At 42.9% G+C, this 18,319-nt stretch overlaps 2 protein-coding genes across 4 annotated transcripts in view; both read right to left on the reverse strand.

The window, feature by feature from the left end:
* Positions 1-18,319, reverse strand: part of LOC122684460 (UL16-binding protein 1-like) — a 260,152-nt gene that overhangs the window by 79,879 nt on the left and 161,954 nt on the right. The window lies entirely within an intron of this gene.
* The window catches only part of LOC122684453 (low-density lipoprotein receptor-related protein 11-like), a 64,338-nt gene that overhangs the window by 38,338 nt on the left and 7,681 nt on the right, over positions 1-18,319 (reverse strand). For all 3 annotated transcript variants that reach the window (XM_043888568.1, XM_043888567.1, XM_043888569.1), the window contains exon 2: positions 9,824-9,981. In XM_043888568.1, the coding sequence (XP_043744503.1) occupies positions 9,824-9,981 (158 nt within the window). The remainder of the gene's footprint in view (positions 1-9,823; positions 9,982-18,319) is intronic.

The raw sequence follows: 18,319 nt of genomic DNA on the forward strand, positions 1-18,319 counted from the left end.
ATCAGTAGAACTGTTTCCTTGGGTGATTACAAAAGGGGACTGTGTGGGACTTTAAAAGTGCCATTGTTACTTCTAAACTTACCAAATCTGTTAAGTAATTCCAAAAGAAACATATTATCCTTGGATCCCCAGAGGGGTGTGTGTGTGTGGGTGGGGGGGGGGGGTGGGGGGGTGCTGGGGAGAGTGTCTGGAAACCAGTGGAAAACTGGTGGTCCCCAGGAAATGAATCAGTGGAACTGTAACTGTTTCCTTGAGTCAATACAAATAGGGCCTGAATGCGACTTACAAAAGTGTCACTGTTACTTTCAAACTCACTGTTTGTTAAGGTTACTAAATTTAAGTAATTCTGAAATAAACACATTATCCTGTATCTCCGAAAGGGGAGGGGGGAAAAAACCATACTGTTTTGACCCAGACTGATCTGGGGTGGCTTCCACCTGCAATTGGGGGCTTTGGTTCCAGAGACTGTGGTCGGGGCATGGCAGTGAGAGCTGAATCCTAGACACTAGACCAGAGGTCAGGTACAAGGCCCTGGCCCTTTCTCTTGGCAGAAAAGAACTCCCACAAAGACAGGAAGTAGTGAAACAAGTGTTTATTAGGAGGAAAAAGAATACAGTATATGTGGACAGACACAGGGGCGGATTCAGAGAGAGAGAGTCAGGCCCTAGTGGCAGTCTGAATCACTTTTATGAGACATTTCTTCCTTTGGGTGTCCTTTGGCCAATCATTTTGATTTGCCTGGTTCAGAATCCGTATTAAGAATATTTCAGTATCCTCCCGTGCGTGCACACACATCTCTCAGGCAAGATGGATTCCACTAAAGAGGACTATGGGTAGACTTGACATCACTCCCCTTTTGACCTCCAAGGAGCTTTCTAGTCAGGAGGGTCTCCTTAATTTCGAGAATGAGAAATATGTAATATGTGGTCTTTAATCTTTTATCTGAGCAGGGGCCCAGCCTCCTCTCTCGATGGTCCCGTTATGATATTTTGGAGTTTCTGCCCACAGGGAACAAACTCCAACGCTCACCTTGGGTGTGGGTGGGGGGCATGAGGTGGGGCGTCCATCTATCTCCTACCTCAAGACCAGAGTTTGGAGGATTTCCTCCACAGGCACTGGAGGTATGAGGTTTTGTTCCCTGTTAAAGGCCTTCTGGGCACTGTTGAACACAGGGAGTAAGCATTTGGGGTTCCTTGGGAGAATCTCTAAGAGAACATTACCCAGGCACCAACATAGTCTGTCTGGGTGCAAGACAGGGCTACCAGAGACCGCGTGGATACCATGGAAGGAAAGACGATCTCAGAATAAACAGAATAACATGCTTTTTGACTGTTTACTCTGTGCTGCTCACTGGTCCAGGGGTCTTATTTGCATTTGCATTTCCTTTCATCACAGTAATACTGTTAGGAGAACCACTGACTAAAACCGCCCACTCACTCTGGCCGTGTTCACAGTAACCACTTGCATGAGTTACCCTGCGGTAGTAAGGAACGTGGAACCTATTGAACTACCTCCAACTGAGAGAATTCGGCACAGGTCAGAAGGAGAGAGCAGATGCCAGTCCACATGTCCCACTGTGTGTGTGTGTGTGTGCGTGTGCGTGTGTGTGTCCGTGTGTGTGTGTGTGTGTGTGTGTGTGCGTGTGCGTGTGTGTGTCCGTGTGTGTGTGTGTGCACGCGCGCTCGCCAAGTCACTTCAGTTGTCTCCGACTCTGTGTGACCCCGCGGACGGCAGCCTGCCTACCCCTCTGTCCTGGGATCTGCAGGCAACAACACTAGAGGGGCTGCCATGCCCTCCTGCGGGGGCTCCTCCTGACCCAGGTATCCAACCAGTGTCTCTCTATGCCTCCTGCACTGGCAGGCAGGTTCTTCACCACTATGTCCTCCCAACCTCCCAGAATCCTTCTCGCTGGAGTCCATCTTGGCTGAGAAATGCGTGCGCCACCAGGAAGGACCCGTGAGTCGGCATGATTGGCCAGAGACAACCTGGAAACGAATCCCATCACCGTAAAGGCCAAGACTGTGAGCCAAGCGGCAGAGCAGTTCTCCCGGCGCCCCTCATCCTGCTGTTCTCCGCCCGGGCGCCCTCCCAGGGAGTTCTCTTACTTGGTCAGCACCCGTGTCTCCTTGGAACGTTTCTGCCCGAGTGTTAGACAAGAGCCCAGCCTTGGGCCATGGAAGGCTGTCCCTGTTCATGCAACGGCAATACCTTGAAAGAGGGCTTTTGTTACCCCATCTGGCACAGGGAAGTGGCCAATCGAGGATTCAAAAAGCAAAGCCAAGCAGAGGCTGTGTTAGATTTTCTCTTTCATTCACTGTTGTTGAATCACTCAGGGAGGAAGGAAATAGTTGAAATGTGATAGGAAGCTTTCTCAGTTATTAATATCCTTTCTCTTTTTAAAATTTAGAAAGCCTACTACACTTCTCTACCCCTACCCCGTGGCCTAGAATATCTAGGGTAACTTTTATTAAAGGGATTTACAGTTTGTTTCATGAAGACAAGATATTGTCCAGTAGCCAAGAAAAAACAATAGGTGATATGTGTCTAGGAGCTCCTTTGATGAGATGCAAAGTAATTGTTAGATAGCTCTTAGCGGCCCTTCCTAACATCAGTGTGAGGCCAGAGTGTGGGACAATGCTGACCTGCTCATCTTGCTAGGAAGGATGATAAAAATTTGAGGGTTAAAACGGAAGTTTTTAAAAGGTTAGCAAAATAGTCAATCTTTTTTTTTTTTTTTTAAATAAAAAGATCAATCAGTGAGTGTTAGCATCCTAGTGAGTATAAGGTATATATAGTTCTAGGCTTCAGGAGATAAAGGGAAAAAATATTAATAAAGGAAGAAAGAAAGATGAGAAGGAAGAGGAAGGAGAGAAGGAAGAAGAAATGGAGGAAGGAAGAGAGGAGTGAGGGGAGGGAAAGAGGAAGGGGGAGAAATCCTGGCAGCATCCAGACGATTGAAATTCCTATTCCATTCATCACTCGGTCCCTCATTGAAAATAACTCTAAAGGAATCCTTCATAATCCTTATAAATTCTGTTCTGATAGTATATATTTTATATGTTTTCTTGACCTGTTATCAACAAACATAAATGAAAAACAGAAGACAGATATAGTTATTAATAGCCTTTACTCTTCAAAGATCACATGGGTTCTCTGGAACTTTGTGTATTGGTTAAACAACCCCGGCTGCCTTAAAAACCCTGCTAACTAAATGTTTAGAAAGTCTTTCAATATGTTTTTTAATACTCTCCTTAATATACATGATTCGTTTCTTTTGTGGTCATTTTCAGTATTGACCCAGATTATATCCCAGGGAATCTGACTGAGGAGGGGTAAACCACAAAACATCTCCTACATAAGACATAAGGCAACTTGAAATTCAACATTTATTTTGCGTTCTCTTTCCCCTAGGATAAAAAGTCAGTGTTCTTCTATTTATGTTCCTTTCCCAGAAAACCTTTTCTCTAAGCCTCAGTTTTAAAATACTATTTTAATTCATTTAAGGGGATCTAAAAATGAGATTAATGAGGAGACCAATCATTCAGTCCCACAAAACTTGAGTTTTATCAAGAGGGACCCATGTATCTGTTTGCTCAAGACAGTCTCAGTGTATCTCTGGTCCTGGTGTAATTATTATTTCCACTTCCCAAACATGTTTCAATGATAATACACCTATCTGTTTGTAAAAATTAATTATTTATAGCAGACACACCTGTGTGCAACTGGTTTTAAGTTAATAATGAAGTTATTAGTGTAAACAATATCCATCCTTTAGTAGGCTTCCGTTACATATGGCTCCACCTCCAATTCAGGAGACACGGGTGGGGAAGATTCCCTGGAGAAGGGAATAGCAACCCACTCCAGTATTCTTCCTGAAGAATCCACATGGACAGACAGCCTGGCGGGCTACAGTCCATGGGGTCACAAAGAGTCAGAAACGACCGAGCGACTACTTTCACACATGGTATTTTAAGACAGTTTAGCTCAATTTTCCACATCTGATGAATGGAAATCAATCTACAGATTTATGAATTTCAAATCTCCCTGAACATTGTCATACTCTGTATCATATTTTACATTCTGACTTCAGATTTAACGTATTACATTAAATAGTCATGAAACTCAGCAACATATAATAGACTATCTGAAAAAAGTGTCTTCTTACATTTGAGAATGTGTTACAGAATACTATTCAGTTAAATGGATGTAGAATATCCTGTTAGAGCGCAGAAAATATGTGACTTTAAAATCAGAAATCTCTTGGGAATTCCCTAGTGGTCCGGCGGTTAGGGCTTGGCACATTTACGGCTGTGGCCTGGGTCTAATCCCTGGTCAGGGGACTAAGATCCTGAAAGCCACATGGGTCAGCCAAAGCACAAAACAAAACAAACAGATCCTCCTGGTCATGGCCGGTCATCTCTTACTCACTTCCTTCACAAATGAGGAAACCATATGAGCTTTTCCATAAGAACATGAGCTTTTCCTGATGCTTAGTCGATTTAAAGTGCTGAGAACAATACTGGACACACCCTAGATGCTAAAATAAGGTTAGCTATTAATTTTACCATAATTAAGGTGGCAGCATAATTCTTCTTAAGATGGAGAACCTCATTTATTTTTGTTTTTTGGAGACCTGAATGGGTGATTTGGATATGAAAGGATAGGTCTTAGAAACTGGTCATAAAATATTGCAAAACAAAGTGAGGTTGACTAGTGCACCATGGAAGATGAGAGAAGGGGGTGAGGATTCTGCAGATAGTGAAGAGAGGAGAGGGGAGGGCTCAAGAAGGGGTTGGGATAGGCACTCAGCGGAAAGCCTGACCAATGAGAGTTGAGTTAACTTTGAGGGCATTCGTGAATGTCTCATGAATATATATAATATATATATAATAAAATACAATATACAATACCTATATTATATTATATATAATATACATTATAATAATATATAAAATATTATATATTATATATTAATATTATATAAATACTTATATATTTATACATAATATATAATTATAAATATCAATATATTAATATATTAGTATATATTTATATAGTATATAAACATAATATATATTATATATTTATATCTATTTATATATGTATATATACATATCACACACACACATATATATACATAAACATATTTATATACATATATAAATATATATACATAAACATATTCTATACATATATAAATATATATACATATATAAAATAATATACATAATACATTATATTATATATACAGTATATTAATACATAATATATATTATATTTATATTAATATATAATACATATATAAAATATAAAATATAAAAATATATAATTATTTATAAATATATTAATATATTATAATAATATGTTATAATATATAATAATGTAATGATAATAATAAAATAATAATTATATTAATTAGTATTATGATATGAAACATAAGATATATTTATATATTATTTATATATAATATACTTATTATACTTATTATGTGATATATTAATATTATCAATATATTATATTCATAACTGATTATTATAAACCATATTATAATTTATATTTTATAATTATATAATTAATTTAATTATGTTATTAATTATAAAATAATTTAATTGTATTAAATTATATTATATAAATTATATAAACAATTTATTATATAAATTAATAAAATTATTAATATATTATTATATTTATATATAATATATTTAAATAAAATTATTTATAAATAATTATTAATAACCACTATAAGACAGTTGCAGTTTGAGAGCAAATCGCTCCCCTATTGCAGGATTTGTTGCTAGATGGTGGCTTTATAGTTTTAGGTCTATGTGCTATCACTGTTATAACTGGGCTGGGGAATTGGTCCACAATTTCCTCTTTTTTCTTTCCTTAGTTCTCCTGACCAGAGATGGAATCCCCACCTCCTGCAGTGGAAGTGCAGAGTCTTAAGCACTGGACTGCCAGGGAAGCCCCACACATTTTCCTCTTCAGTCAGCCTTAAAAGCCTAATTTTGTTACTTCTTTATAAACACCTTCAGTAAATTTAATACTGAATCATAAGCATTATTTTTATTTAGCATTCATACACACAATTCATAATCTACAGAATAAAGCTTTTCATAGCAAGTGTGAAAATCTAGGTGATCATAGAGACAGATTTGCAATTGCTTGAACAAATATATCCATGAGTGCTGTAACTCTCACAGAGGTCTGATCAGTGGCTTGTTCATGCACCTTTTCTGATCAATCTTGAAAGTAAAAGTGAAAAGTGTTAGTCACTCAGTTGTGTACAATTCTGCGACCCCATGGTCTGTCCATGCAATTCTCCAGGCAAGAATGTGGGAGTGGGTTGTCCTTCCCTTCTCCAAGGGATCTTCCTGACCCAGGGATTGAACCTGGGTCTCCTGCACTGCAGGCAGATTCTTCGCCATCTGAGCTACCAGGGAAGCCCTCTGATCAATCTTAATTCTCAGAAATTTCAGTAAAAATGTATTAATTTTGCAGCTGACACAGTGCACAGAAGAATAATAAACACTGGGTTGGCAAAATGTTCATTTGAGTTTTTCATCAGGTTTAACATCTTACAGAAAAACCCAAACAAAAAATTTTTTTAAACTTTTAATTTAGTATTGGGGTAATTAGCCAGTTAACAATGTGATAGTTTCAGCTGACCAGTGAAGGGACTCAGCCAGACATGAACAAACTTTTTTGCCAAGCCCAATATAATGGATGATACTCAAAGTTCAAAAATTATTTCTGTTGTAGTTGAAAACTACACTGAAGTATAAAAAGGATAAACATATGGCCTTGCAGTCAGGTTCAATAAATCAATTACACAAACATAGAATGGGGGAGACCTCAAGATGGCAATTTGTGTGGAAAGATAAAGTAGGCTTTAGGTGTTCCTTCTACTGGAAAGCTCAACATGAACCTACCCTGGAAATGGCAACCCACTCCAGCATTTGCTCGGAAAATCCCATGGACAGAGGAGCCTGGTGGGTTACAGTCTGTGGTGTCACAAAGAGCTGGACGTGACTCAGCATGCATATTTGTAGTTTCTGATGGGAAGCTCAACATGAACCTATAGTGAGAAGCAGATACTAAAATAGTTTATGTAAATGAGTCTTCATTAATAGAAGTGAGACAATGCCTGGATCACAGGAGGTAATAGTCTGTCAGGAAGAACCACAGTTTAAGTATGGGGTTCAGTTGGGGGGGGTCAGATTTTAAGAGGGGCATGGATGAACCTGAGAAAATCTAAAAAAGGCTGGATGGTGGACAGTCTAAGAGCCAATTCATATGAGGAATGTTATAAGAACTGGGAGTGTTGAGTTCTGAGAAGACCATTTTCAGTGGTGACATTCATAAAAAACAACAACAAAGTTTAATTGCTGCTGCATAGAAATAAGATGAGTTCAGTGCTTTTCCAAAAGGAAGACCCAATATAGATGCATTGAAATAACAGGGAGGCACATCCTATTGGCCCAGTAATGAGAGCTGATTAAAGATGTCACAGGACATGATGCGAACTAGCGAGCTTTCATTTGTGGAAATACCAGGCAGACTGGATGACCACTAGAAGGGAGGCGAAAGCAGGGGCTCTTGTATGGATAGGAGACTGGGTAAGATGCTGGTCGAAGGTCTGGTCCAAATCTAAGACTGTGTAGTCTTTGGATAAGTCAACGTGCTTGTATCAGTCTCCAGGGGCTAGCTGATTACTGTTCTTGTTTTCATCCTAAGAGAACAGAAATCAGTGTTTCCTCACAGTGGGAAGAGACTGTGAACATGTAGGAAAGAGAAGACAGCTGCCTGCAAGCCAAGGAGAGAGGCCTTAGAATAAAGCAGAACTGCTGACACCTTGACCTTGGACTTCCAGCCTCTAGGACTGTGAGAAATGCATTGTTTAAGCCATCCAGTCGGTGGTACTCTGCTATGGCAACCCTGGCAAACCAACACAGATTTTTCTCCACCTTCTCTGACTGGAGTGATTTGGATGAAGTTTATCTGCCTAAGCCAGAAAATACTCTTATCTACAAAGAGGCTCGGCAGGAAAAAAAAAACAAAAAGTCACTTTCCTAACAACTGTAGATGCTGTTGATACAGCGATTCAATGTCTGGGTATTTATCTGAAGGAAACAAAAACACTAACTTGAAAAGACATATAGGACTTCCCTGGTGGTCCAGTGGTTAAGAATCTGCCTGCCATGCAGGGGACGAGGGTTCGATCCTTGGTCCAGGACGATTCCACGTGCCATGCGGCCACAAACTGAGCCCACCACACAACTACTGAAGCCGGGTACTCTAGAGCCTGCGCTCCACAACAAGAGAAGCCCCTGCAAGGAGCACCCTTGCGCCGAAACTAGAGAGCAGCCCCTGCTTGCCACAGCTAGAGGAAGCCCGTGCACAGCGAGGAAGACCCAGAGCAGCCAAAAATACAATAAATAAAGTTTTAAAAAGATATATGCACCCCATATGCACTGCAGTGTTACTTAATGATAGCCAAGATATGGAAACAAGGTAAACGTCCATCAACTGATAAAAGCATAAAGAAAATACGGAATACAAAAAGAAGGACATCTTGCCATTTGCAAAAACATGGATGGTCCTTGAGGTCATTATGGTAAGTGAAATAAACCAGACAGAAAAATTAAATACTGTATGATCTCACACTTCCATGGAATCTAAAACCAATAAAAAAGCCCAAACCAAGCTCAGAGATATAGAGAACAGACTGGTGGTTGCCAGAGGCATGGGGTAGGGCTAGGTGCAAGGATTCAAAAGGTATACATTTCCGGTTAGAAAATAAATAAGTCGTGGGATGTAATATACAGCATGGTGATTTTAGTCAACAACACTGTCTCATATTTGAAAGTTACTAAGAGAGTAAATCATAACAGTTGTTACCACAAGAAAAAAACTTACAACTTTGTGTGGTGACAGATGTTAACTAGACTTACTGTGATGATCATGTCACAATATATACGTATATCAAGTCACTATGTCCTACATCTGAAACTGATATAATGTTGCATGTCAGTTACATCTTAACTGAGGGTAGGTAGCCAGTGGACAAGAGGCTCATTCCCATCGGCTGCAATTCCAGCGCAGGTAAGCCTTATGAAAATCAGTGAGGAGCACTTGATTAGGAGCCTTTGATATCAAACTCCCCTCACTTAATTAACTCAACTAACTCAGGTAGGCCTAATGCTAAGTGAGACGCTTGCTTTCTGGATCCTATGAAGAGTAAGTTCATTTTGTTGTTGTTTTCCCCTTTATGCTCTTTTGTATTTTTCATAATTTCTGCTTGGGCTCCGAACTGAAACAAAGAAAAAAGGAAAACATATAATGCTTTTAACATTTCTTAAATGTTTTAAAAACATGTTTTATTCTGAGTCAACAAAACAAAGCATGAGTCTTTTCCCTTGAAGCAGCTTTTATGTGCACTGGAGAAGTCGACAAAAAAGCAAGAATGAAGGTAAGCTTTAAAACACATGGCCAGGGTCTTCCCTGGTGGGCCAGGGCCCGGGTTCCATCCCTGGTTGGGAAGCTAAGATCCCACAAGCTGAACGGTGTGGCCAAAAATAAATAAATAAATAAATAAATAAAATAAGAACAAAACACATGGTCAGGATCACTGTTTACTCAGAGGAAAAGTAAATTCATATAATAAGACACCTTTTCAACAATCATTTTTTTTTTTTTCAACAATCATTTTTATGCTTTCTTCATTTTACACTTCTGCCACTTTACAGACATTCGGGGAAAGTAAGTAGAAAGATCATTTTGCTGAAACATTAGTTTTCTTTACAATTACAACATGAATTACCTTCATGTCCACTGTCGGGTCACCTTGCAGCAGTGTCCACTCATACTGGACGATGGCGTGGTCATCTGTGCTTTCTCGGCCATCCAGAATCACGCCATCTGTGGGCAGATGCAAAACCACATCCTGCCCTGCCTTGCTGAGTGGAGGCTCGTCCTTTTCTGTGAAAGAAAATAAATAATTCATAAGCGAGATGATTCCCTATTTTTTCTCATTTATTATGAGAGGTATTTTTGCCAAGAGGATGTATAGCAACTGAAAATTATTTTCTTATTTTCATTGCAATAAATTAAATCTGGAAAGTTAAGGCAAGTTCTTGGATTCACATAAAATTCACATAGAAATTCTTGGAATCTAATTTTCATCTAGGAAAATAGATGTTCACAGCTTCTTACTAGTTTTTATAAGGGAAGCTGACACAGAATTTGAGATATCCTAAAATATTAATAGCAAACAAGTGTGTACTGATATTTAGCTTTTCTCCTTCATGGTAAGTCTCACTGTGTCCACTAAATATTAAACATGATTAACAGCTGCTCCAGGGATGGTTGATAAACGCCATCAGATACAGAAAACATTCTTAAGATCAGAATTGTGGATATTTTACTTGATTTAAGCATCTTATTAGTAAACTTATGCATATCCACATATATTTTGATGAAGCTTAGTAATTTCTTTTTTGATGTGGACCATTGTTAAAGTCTCCATTGAATTTATTACAGTATTTCTTCTGTTTCATGTTTTGGTTTTTTGGCCATGAGGCATGTCGGATCTTAGCTCCCCAACCAAGGATCAAACCTGCACCCCCCGGCCCCACCGCCGCACTGGAAGGTGAAGTCCTAACCACTGGGCAACCCGGGAAGTCCCAGAAACAGTAATTTAGCTGGGAAAAAACTCTGCAGGCTTTTGTAATACATCCTTGTTGGCATACACTATCTCTTCCTCCTCTTGAAGAAGGAATTCATAAGGCCTGGACTCCATCTCAGGCCTGTCCGTGCTGGGCGTGCACGGCCACCTCTCCAGTGGACTCTGAACTCTGTGCTTAACGCCTATGGGAATGACAATGGAAGGATAAGACCCCCTCTGGGCAGGGGAATCTTGAAGATCACATCCAGGTTACTCATTGCCTATGAGGAAACATACCATAATCACCCCTGTCTCAGGACAGGTCATAAATTTTTCCCCATATCTATCAGGATGTAATCACAGGCTTATCGATTATTAACTGGTTTGAACGTGACCACGGGCTTACTGATTATTAACTGTTTGGAATGTAACTGCGGGCTTATTGATTATTAACTGTTTGAACACATAACATGTGAATGATGGGGTTATTGTAGTTGTATTTGCCCTTCCTTTGTTTATGTAAGTCTCAAGGAAATTGGGGTGGTGGTTGGACACGTACACATGGGGTATAAAAGATTTTCACAAATGCTGGTCAGGGTCCTTGGCTAAGAGGAGACTCTGCCTTGGACCCGCCGGCGTAATAAACTGCACTCCACTATCTGCATTGTCCTTCCGGGTGAGTCTGTTTCCCGGAAAGCATGGCTATAACATTTGGTGCATGGGCCGGGAAACTCCTCACTTTGAGGAGACAGGGCTCACTTGAGGCCACCCCAAGGCTTTGTGGCTTGAATCTCCTAGAGGGGGGAAGGCGCCTCGCCCCTCTGGAAGAATTCAGCCTTTCAAAGCCCGGTTTCTTTGCTTTGGCAGATAGTGAACGGCAGCAGGGAACTGAGTGCTCAGGTGAGGAGGAACCCACCCGGCTGGGTGGAAGAGGGGGCCTGATCACCCCCCTGGGAGGGACTAGAAGGACCGGGGACCCACAGGAGCCTGGAATAGGCAGGCAGCAGCGGTTGCTTGGTACACAGGTCGACGAGCGTGCTAGGGTTTAGGAAGAAAATCTGTGAAGGTCATTAAGGAAGTGTGTCCACGCCGTCTCAGGGAAAATTATTACCAAGAGATCACCAGGGGATTTTTAGGATAGGAAACTGGTCCTTGTATGCTCGTATTCTGCCCTCCCCCAGGAGGTGTCCTGTCTGCTGTGAAATTCTTGACCCCCTCGGAATTGTTAGGCTAGAAGGAGGGGGATACAGAAGTGAGTATGAATTGGCTTTTCCGGAGATGGCCTGGGACATGGGCTATTTAACCCACCTGTGTTTTCATCCGCACCTGATCAAGCCCACCAAGGCAGAACAGACTTGGACCATGTGATGTTCTGGTTCAGCTGTGCTGACCGGCGGGTGAAGACACGCCGATCCCCCTTCTCCCTCTGGGATCTGGCAGGTAAGGCTCTTCTCACCCCAATTAGGAAGGAGGCAGAATGGCAATTTAAGTGTCACGGAGTGGAAATATCAGAAGTACATAGGGTACTGAGAACTTTGTAGACAGAACGAAAAGGAAACGTAGAAGAAGGTCCGAGAAGGTAAGCAAGATGGGGGGAAGTGAATCTAAGGCAACTGTATTGGAGTGCATGATTAAAAATTTAAAGAAGGGATTAGGAGGAGACTATGGGGTGAAGATGAAGCCTACTCTGTGAGTAGGAGAAGCCTACTCTCCACATACTCTGTGAGGTTGAATGGCCCCCTATGGGAGTAGGATGGCCACCAGAGAACACCATGAACTCAAAAATAGTGGAAGCAGTCTATACAGTAGTCACAGGAGAGCCAGGACACCTGGATCAATATCCATCTATTGACTCATGGCTAGGGTTAGCTTGAGACCCTTCTACTTGGACAAGGTTCTGTATCCAGAAGGGAAAGGGAAAAATATTAATGGCACAAAAATTGACTGATGATAAAAAAGGAAATTCTACACGATTTGGACGGGGATGACCTGACCCCTCCCCCATGCTGGATAATGATGTGCCTGCCTCCCAGTGCTCCACCAGGAATGGAGGCCACCTTAATGCCCGATCCAGGGCCAGGTGAAGTTCCTGCAGCAGCCGCTGCTCTTCCGCCAGCTCTCCCAGAGTTCGTAGAGCCACCGTTTTGGCAGGCTCGATCCCGATCCCGGTGACAGAAGCCTCTGGCCAACACTTCCCGGATCCAGCTCCAACCGAACTGCCCAAGCTATACCCGCCTCTCCCGGTGAGTACTGACAAGAAGGGGAGGGAGACGTTGGAATTAGGCAGAGACTGTGCTCTGCCAGAGAGTCACAGGGAATGAAAGAGAACAGACAAGAGATTGACAGTGCTAGCTGCTGCTCTGGGAAAGTCTATCTCGAGCCCTCCAGAACACCTCATCTGCCCCAGGGAAAAGACAGCCCTTCAGCCAGTCCCAAAGGGAGGCCCTGGGCCCGTTACAGCCAAACCAGTGTGCCCGGTGCCGAGGTTTTGGCCACTGGAAGAATGAATGTCCTAAGGCAAGGAAGGAAGAGGAAGCTCCCGCAGTTGTGGGGCTTGCTGACTTGGAAATTAACTAGGGCTGCCAGGGCTCAGAGATATCAGGTCCCCGAGAGCCCATGGTAACCTTAAAAGTGGGGGACCAAAACATTGACTTTGTGGTGGATACAGGAGCAGAACTGTCGGTAGTAGCAAAACCTGTGGCACCGCTGTCCAGAAAGACTACCGCTGTAACTGGGGTATCGGGAGAAGAGATGATTAAATCATTTTGCCAGCCCAGAAAACGTCAGATGGGGGGGCACCAAGTGATTCATGAATTCCTCTGCATTCCTGAGTGCCCAGTACCCCTGTTGGGAAGAGACTTGCTCTCCAAACTAAGAGCACAAGTGACTTTCTCCCCTGAGGAGAAGCCTACCTTCTGGATGGACTCTATGGCTTATTTGCCCTCTCTCTCAATACCCGCCTCCCCCCAAGGTGAGTGGAGGTTGCATGAGCCTCTGAAGGCAGAACTGGGTGGGCCAAAAGCGCATGAGAGAGCTAACTCAATTATTCCCTGAGGTCTGGGTGGAAGGCAACCCCCCCTCCCCCCAGTATGGCTAAACATCACGCCCCAGTGATAACAGAACTCAAACTAGACCCCGCTACCGATAGAGGCCTGGGCTGGCATACTGCCCCACATCAATAGATTGAAACAAGCAGGCATTCTCGTAGAGTGCCAGTCGGCTTGGAATATGCCAATCCTGCCAGTCAAAAAGGAAGGAGGACAGGACTATAGGCCTGAACAAGATCTCAGGCTAGTCAACCAGGCTACTGTGACTTTACACCTCACTGTTCCAAACTCCTATACCTTACTTAGCCTCCTCCCACTGAGGACTAAAGTTTACACTTGCCTAGATCTCAAGGATGCCTTCTGCATAAGCCTTGCCCCAGTGTCACAGCCCCTTTGCCTTTGAATGGGAAGATCCAGTCGGGAGCACCAAACAACAGCTCATCTGGACTCCCCCACAAGGGTTTAAAAACTCCCCAGCCATCTTTGGGGAAGCCTTGGCTTCTGACCTGGACTGATTCCATCTGGAAGAGTATGGATGTCAGCTCCTACAATATGGGGATGACCTGCTGCTGGCTGCCTGAGACCAAGGAAACATTCTGGAAAGGGACAAATGCACTGCTCCAGCTGTTGATGGAAGCAGGTTACCCAGTGTAGAAGAAAAAGGAACAGATCTACAAAGAGGAGGTAAGGTATCTGGGGTTTGTTTTAAAGACGGGCTTAAGGTTCCAGACCCTAATTGGGTCCTATATACTGATGGCACTAGCCTGATAAAACAGGGACAACGGCTGTCAGGTTAGCCAGAGTGGAAGGGGCCATCAAGACTGAAAAGAGATGGTGGGAATTGCCAAGTGGCAAATTATTGGTACCGGAGGAGCTGGCACACACTCTGGTGAGCCAAACACACCAAGCGACCCACCTAGGCCATGCTGCCTGCTCAGAGGTTAATGCTGCCTCTCGGGTATTCAGACAAAAACCTCCGGGTATTCAGCTGAAAGGCACACTGCCTCTTGAACACCTGGGAGTGGACTTCACTGAAATGAAACCTCACTGACACTACCGTTACCTGCTGGTCATGGTATGTACTTTCCTGAGATGGGCAAAAGCTTTTCCTACCTGGACTGAAAGAACATCAGAAGAAGCCCGGTGCCTGCTTAGGGAAATAGTTCCCAGATTTGGATTTCCTACCAGCATTGGACCAGGCAATGGCCCGGCTTTTGTAGCTGATTTAGTACAACAAGTAAGCAAAACTTTAAACATCAAATGGAAACTGCACACTGCATATAGGCCCAGGGTTCTGAGATGGTGGAATGAACCAACCGGACACTAAAGAGACTCTCCAAGTGGATCATAGAGACTGACTGCTCCTGGGTGGACTTGCTTCTGATGGCTCTGCTCAGACTCAGGATGACCCCACAGACCCAAGGCTATTCTCCATATGAAATTGTGTATGGGAGGCCTCCTCCCATAATAAAACAGGTGTAAACAAATTTGCCTCAGGTAAGGGGGGATAGGAGTTCACAGCAGATGGAACTGGGTAAGGTAATAAATCGGGTAACTAAGTTCATACAAGAAAGGGTGCTGTTCCCCCTTGGGGAACAGATTCATGAGTTTACACTTGGTGACCAAGTAGGGGTCAAAGATTAGAAACATGATTTGCTAGCCCCTTGGTGAAAGGGCCCTTATGTTATTCTAACTACCCCTACTGCAGTTAAAGTTGCAGGTATTGACCCTTGGATCCATCATACGAGGGTGAAGACAGCATACCACGCAGGCCCAGAAAACGCTGAGTGGACTGCACAGAGGGACCCCACTGACCCTCGAGAGACTAAGACCATCCTTAAGAAGAAGGAAAAGAAGATCCCGGACGAGCCCCACCTCAGGATGAAGCCGCACAATCAACTCCTGCTGCTTGGCCTCATCAAAGTGATTTTGAATTTAACTTCCGACAATGTTTTCATCTCATGGGCACATTCTTACGCGGACTTCCACAACACCTACAACTGCTGGGTATGTGGGGTTATGCCTCTGTCTGTGATGGATGGACTTCCTTGGTGGGTGTCACCGCTCTGCCAAGGAGATTTTAAACCACTCTGCTCTTTTCTGGCATGACAAAAAGAGACTTTCCTCTCTCTTGTCAATCATAACCTCTCCTTGCTGTCTTGGTGTAAGACCTACAGTCAATAGACTCAGGTCATGGGGTTACATTTGATATAAATGCCAGTGTAACAAAAGCCTAACCTACAACAAGGGCCAGTAAATCTACCTTATTTACATTCTAGGTGGACAAGATCTGTGTTTCAATGGTATGAGTATATTGCTGCCTTTTTCGTACCCTCTATAGGGACAACAAATATTATGATTAAAGTAGAGGCCTTGACTAATTTCACAAACAGGCCCTCCTAGATAAAACAGAAGCCATCCAAGCCTTAAATGAAGAACAAATCCAAGTGAAAAAGTGGTAATTCATAATAAAATGGCTTTGGACATACTCACAGCTGCTCAAGGAGGGACCTGTGCTATAATTAAGGTTGAATGTTGTGTATACATTCCTGACTTATCTGACAATGTATCAACTGCTTTAGATGACATGAAAAACCAGGTAAAAGCCATGTCTAATGAAAATATTCCCTTTTGGACTTCAGTCCTCTCCTGGGTAAAGGGAGACTGGTGGAAAACCACTGTAACTATTGTTATAGCAATCTTAATCATACAGCTTTGTGGGCCCTGCTTCCTATGATGCCTTGTGAATTTTGCAACCCAGAGGTTGATAGCATTCTCTCATATGGGTGGCAGGAGGGCTAAGGTACAATATATCTCAATGAATGATGCTCCTTACGGAAACTAAGAGCACTAAGAAGGGGGAATGAAGACGGAATCCATAAGGCCTGGACTCCATCTCGGGCCTGTCCTGCTGGGCGTGCGCGGCTGCCTCTCCAGTGGACTCTGAACTCTGTGCTTAGCGCCTGTGGGAATGACAGTGGAAGGATAAGACCCCCTCTGGGCAGGGGAATCTTGAAGATCACATCCAGGTTACTCATTGCCTAAGAGGAAACATGCCATAATCACCCCTGTCTCCGGACAGGTCATAAATTTTCCCCCATATCTATCAGGATGTAATCACAGGCTTATCGATTATTAACTGGTTTGAACGTGACCACGGGCTTATTGATTATTAACTGTTTGGAATGTAACTGCGGGCTTATTGATTATTAACTGTTTGAACACATAACATGTGAATGATGGGGTTATTGTAGTTGTATTTGCCCTTCCTTTGTTTATGTAAGTCTCAAGGAAATTAGGGTGGTGGGTTTGGACACGTACACATGGGGTATAAAAGATTTTCACAAATGCTGGTCGGGGTCCTTGGCTAAGAGGAGACTCTGCCTTGGGCCCGCCGGTGTAATAAACTGCACTCCACTATCTGCATTGTCCTTCTGAGTGAGTGTGTTTCCCAGAAAGCATGGCTATAACACTCTAGCACCAAAACTTCATCAAAATTTTGGCCTGGATTACCTTAACTTATTTTAAATGATGTTGCTAAGACAGTGCTCTCTTTCTGAAGTTGCCTCTAAAGTAAACTTCTAAGGGCCAATCCAGATACTCACTGCCTTGAAGAGGAAAAGTTAAAATTTTACATAACCTCCTTCTGTAACTCAGCCTCTGTAACTCAGCTTGCCCCTTGCAAAGTCTAGATCATGTAGGTCACACAGTCTCAGAAAGTGGGGACTTGCAATGCTAGGAACTGGAGCTTATCTCACTCACCCTTGTCCTGCTCTTTGCATTCACCCAGGCCCTGCAAACCTGCTTAATCATGCCTGTCCAGATGAGGCAGCCCCCTCCCCATCTTGACCACTGTTCCCCCATGTGTGAAACCCCTTAGTTTAAACCAGCCTATTAACAGCTAGTGTTGCCCACTACAGTCTGTCTATAAAAACTCTGTAATTCCTTTGTTCAGGGCTCAGAGCTTAGAGTGTTAACTCCTCTGTGCCCGCTGGCATAATAAACCTGGGTTCTCCAACTGTCCAAGTGTGGTGCTTGTTTTCTCGAGTACTGGTTTCTGCAACAGTCTGACATTTGAAGCTAGCGGTAATCCTATTATTTTCTCAGACTGCAAGGAGATCAAACCAGCAAACCTGAAAGGAAATCAACTTTGAATGTTCATTGGAAGGATTGATGCAGAAGCTGAAGCTCCAAAACTTTGGCCACCTGATGCGAAGAGCTGACTCATTGAAAAAGACCCTGATGCTAGGAAAGGTTGAGGGCAGGAGGAGAAGCGGACAGCAGAGGATGAGATGATTAGATAGTAACACTGACTCAGTGAACATTAGTTTGAGCACACTCCAGGAGATGGTGGAGGACATCCCACCACTGCATGCATGGATGCGTGTGGCAATCCATGGGATCACAAAGAGCTGAACATGACTCAGCGACTAACAGAAGGAATCAGCACACTTGCTGTTGCCGAAGGGTACATATTCCTACTGAGAAAATGAGTCCCATGTTCACAGTCATGTAAAACAATGAGGACTACTAATCAAATTATGCCACACAAGCAACCTCTGCCTTAGAAGACAATTGGTCTCTTTCTTTCCCCTTGAGCAAAGGT

This window comes from Cervus elaphus, chromosome 26 (assembly GCF_910594005.1).
Source record: "Cervus elaphus chromosome 26, mCerEla1.1, whole genome shotgun sequence".
Taxonomy (NCBI): Eukaryota; Metazoa; Chordata; class Mammalia; order Artiodactyla; family Cervidae; genus Cervus; species Cervus elaphus.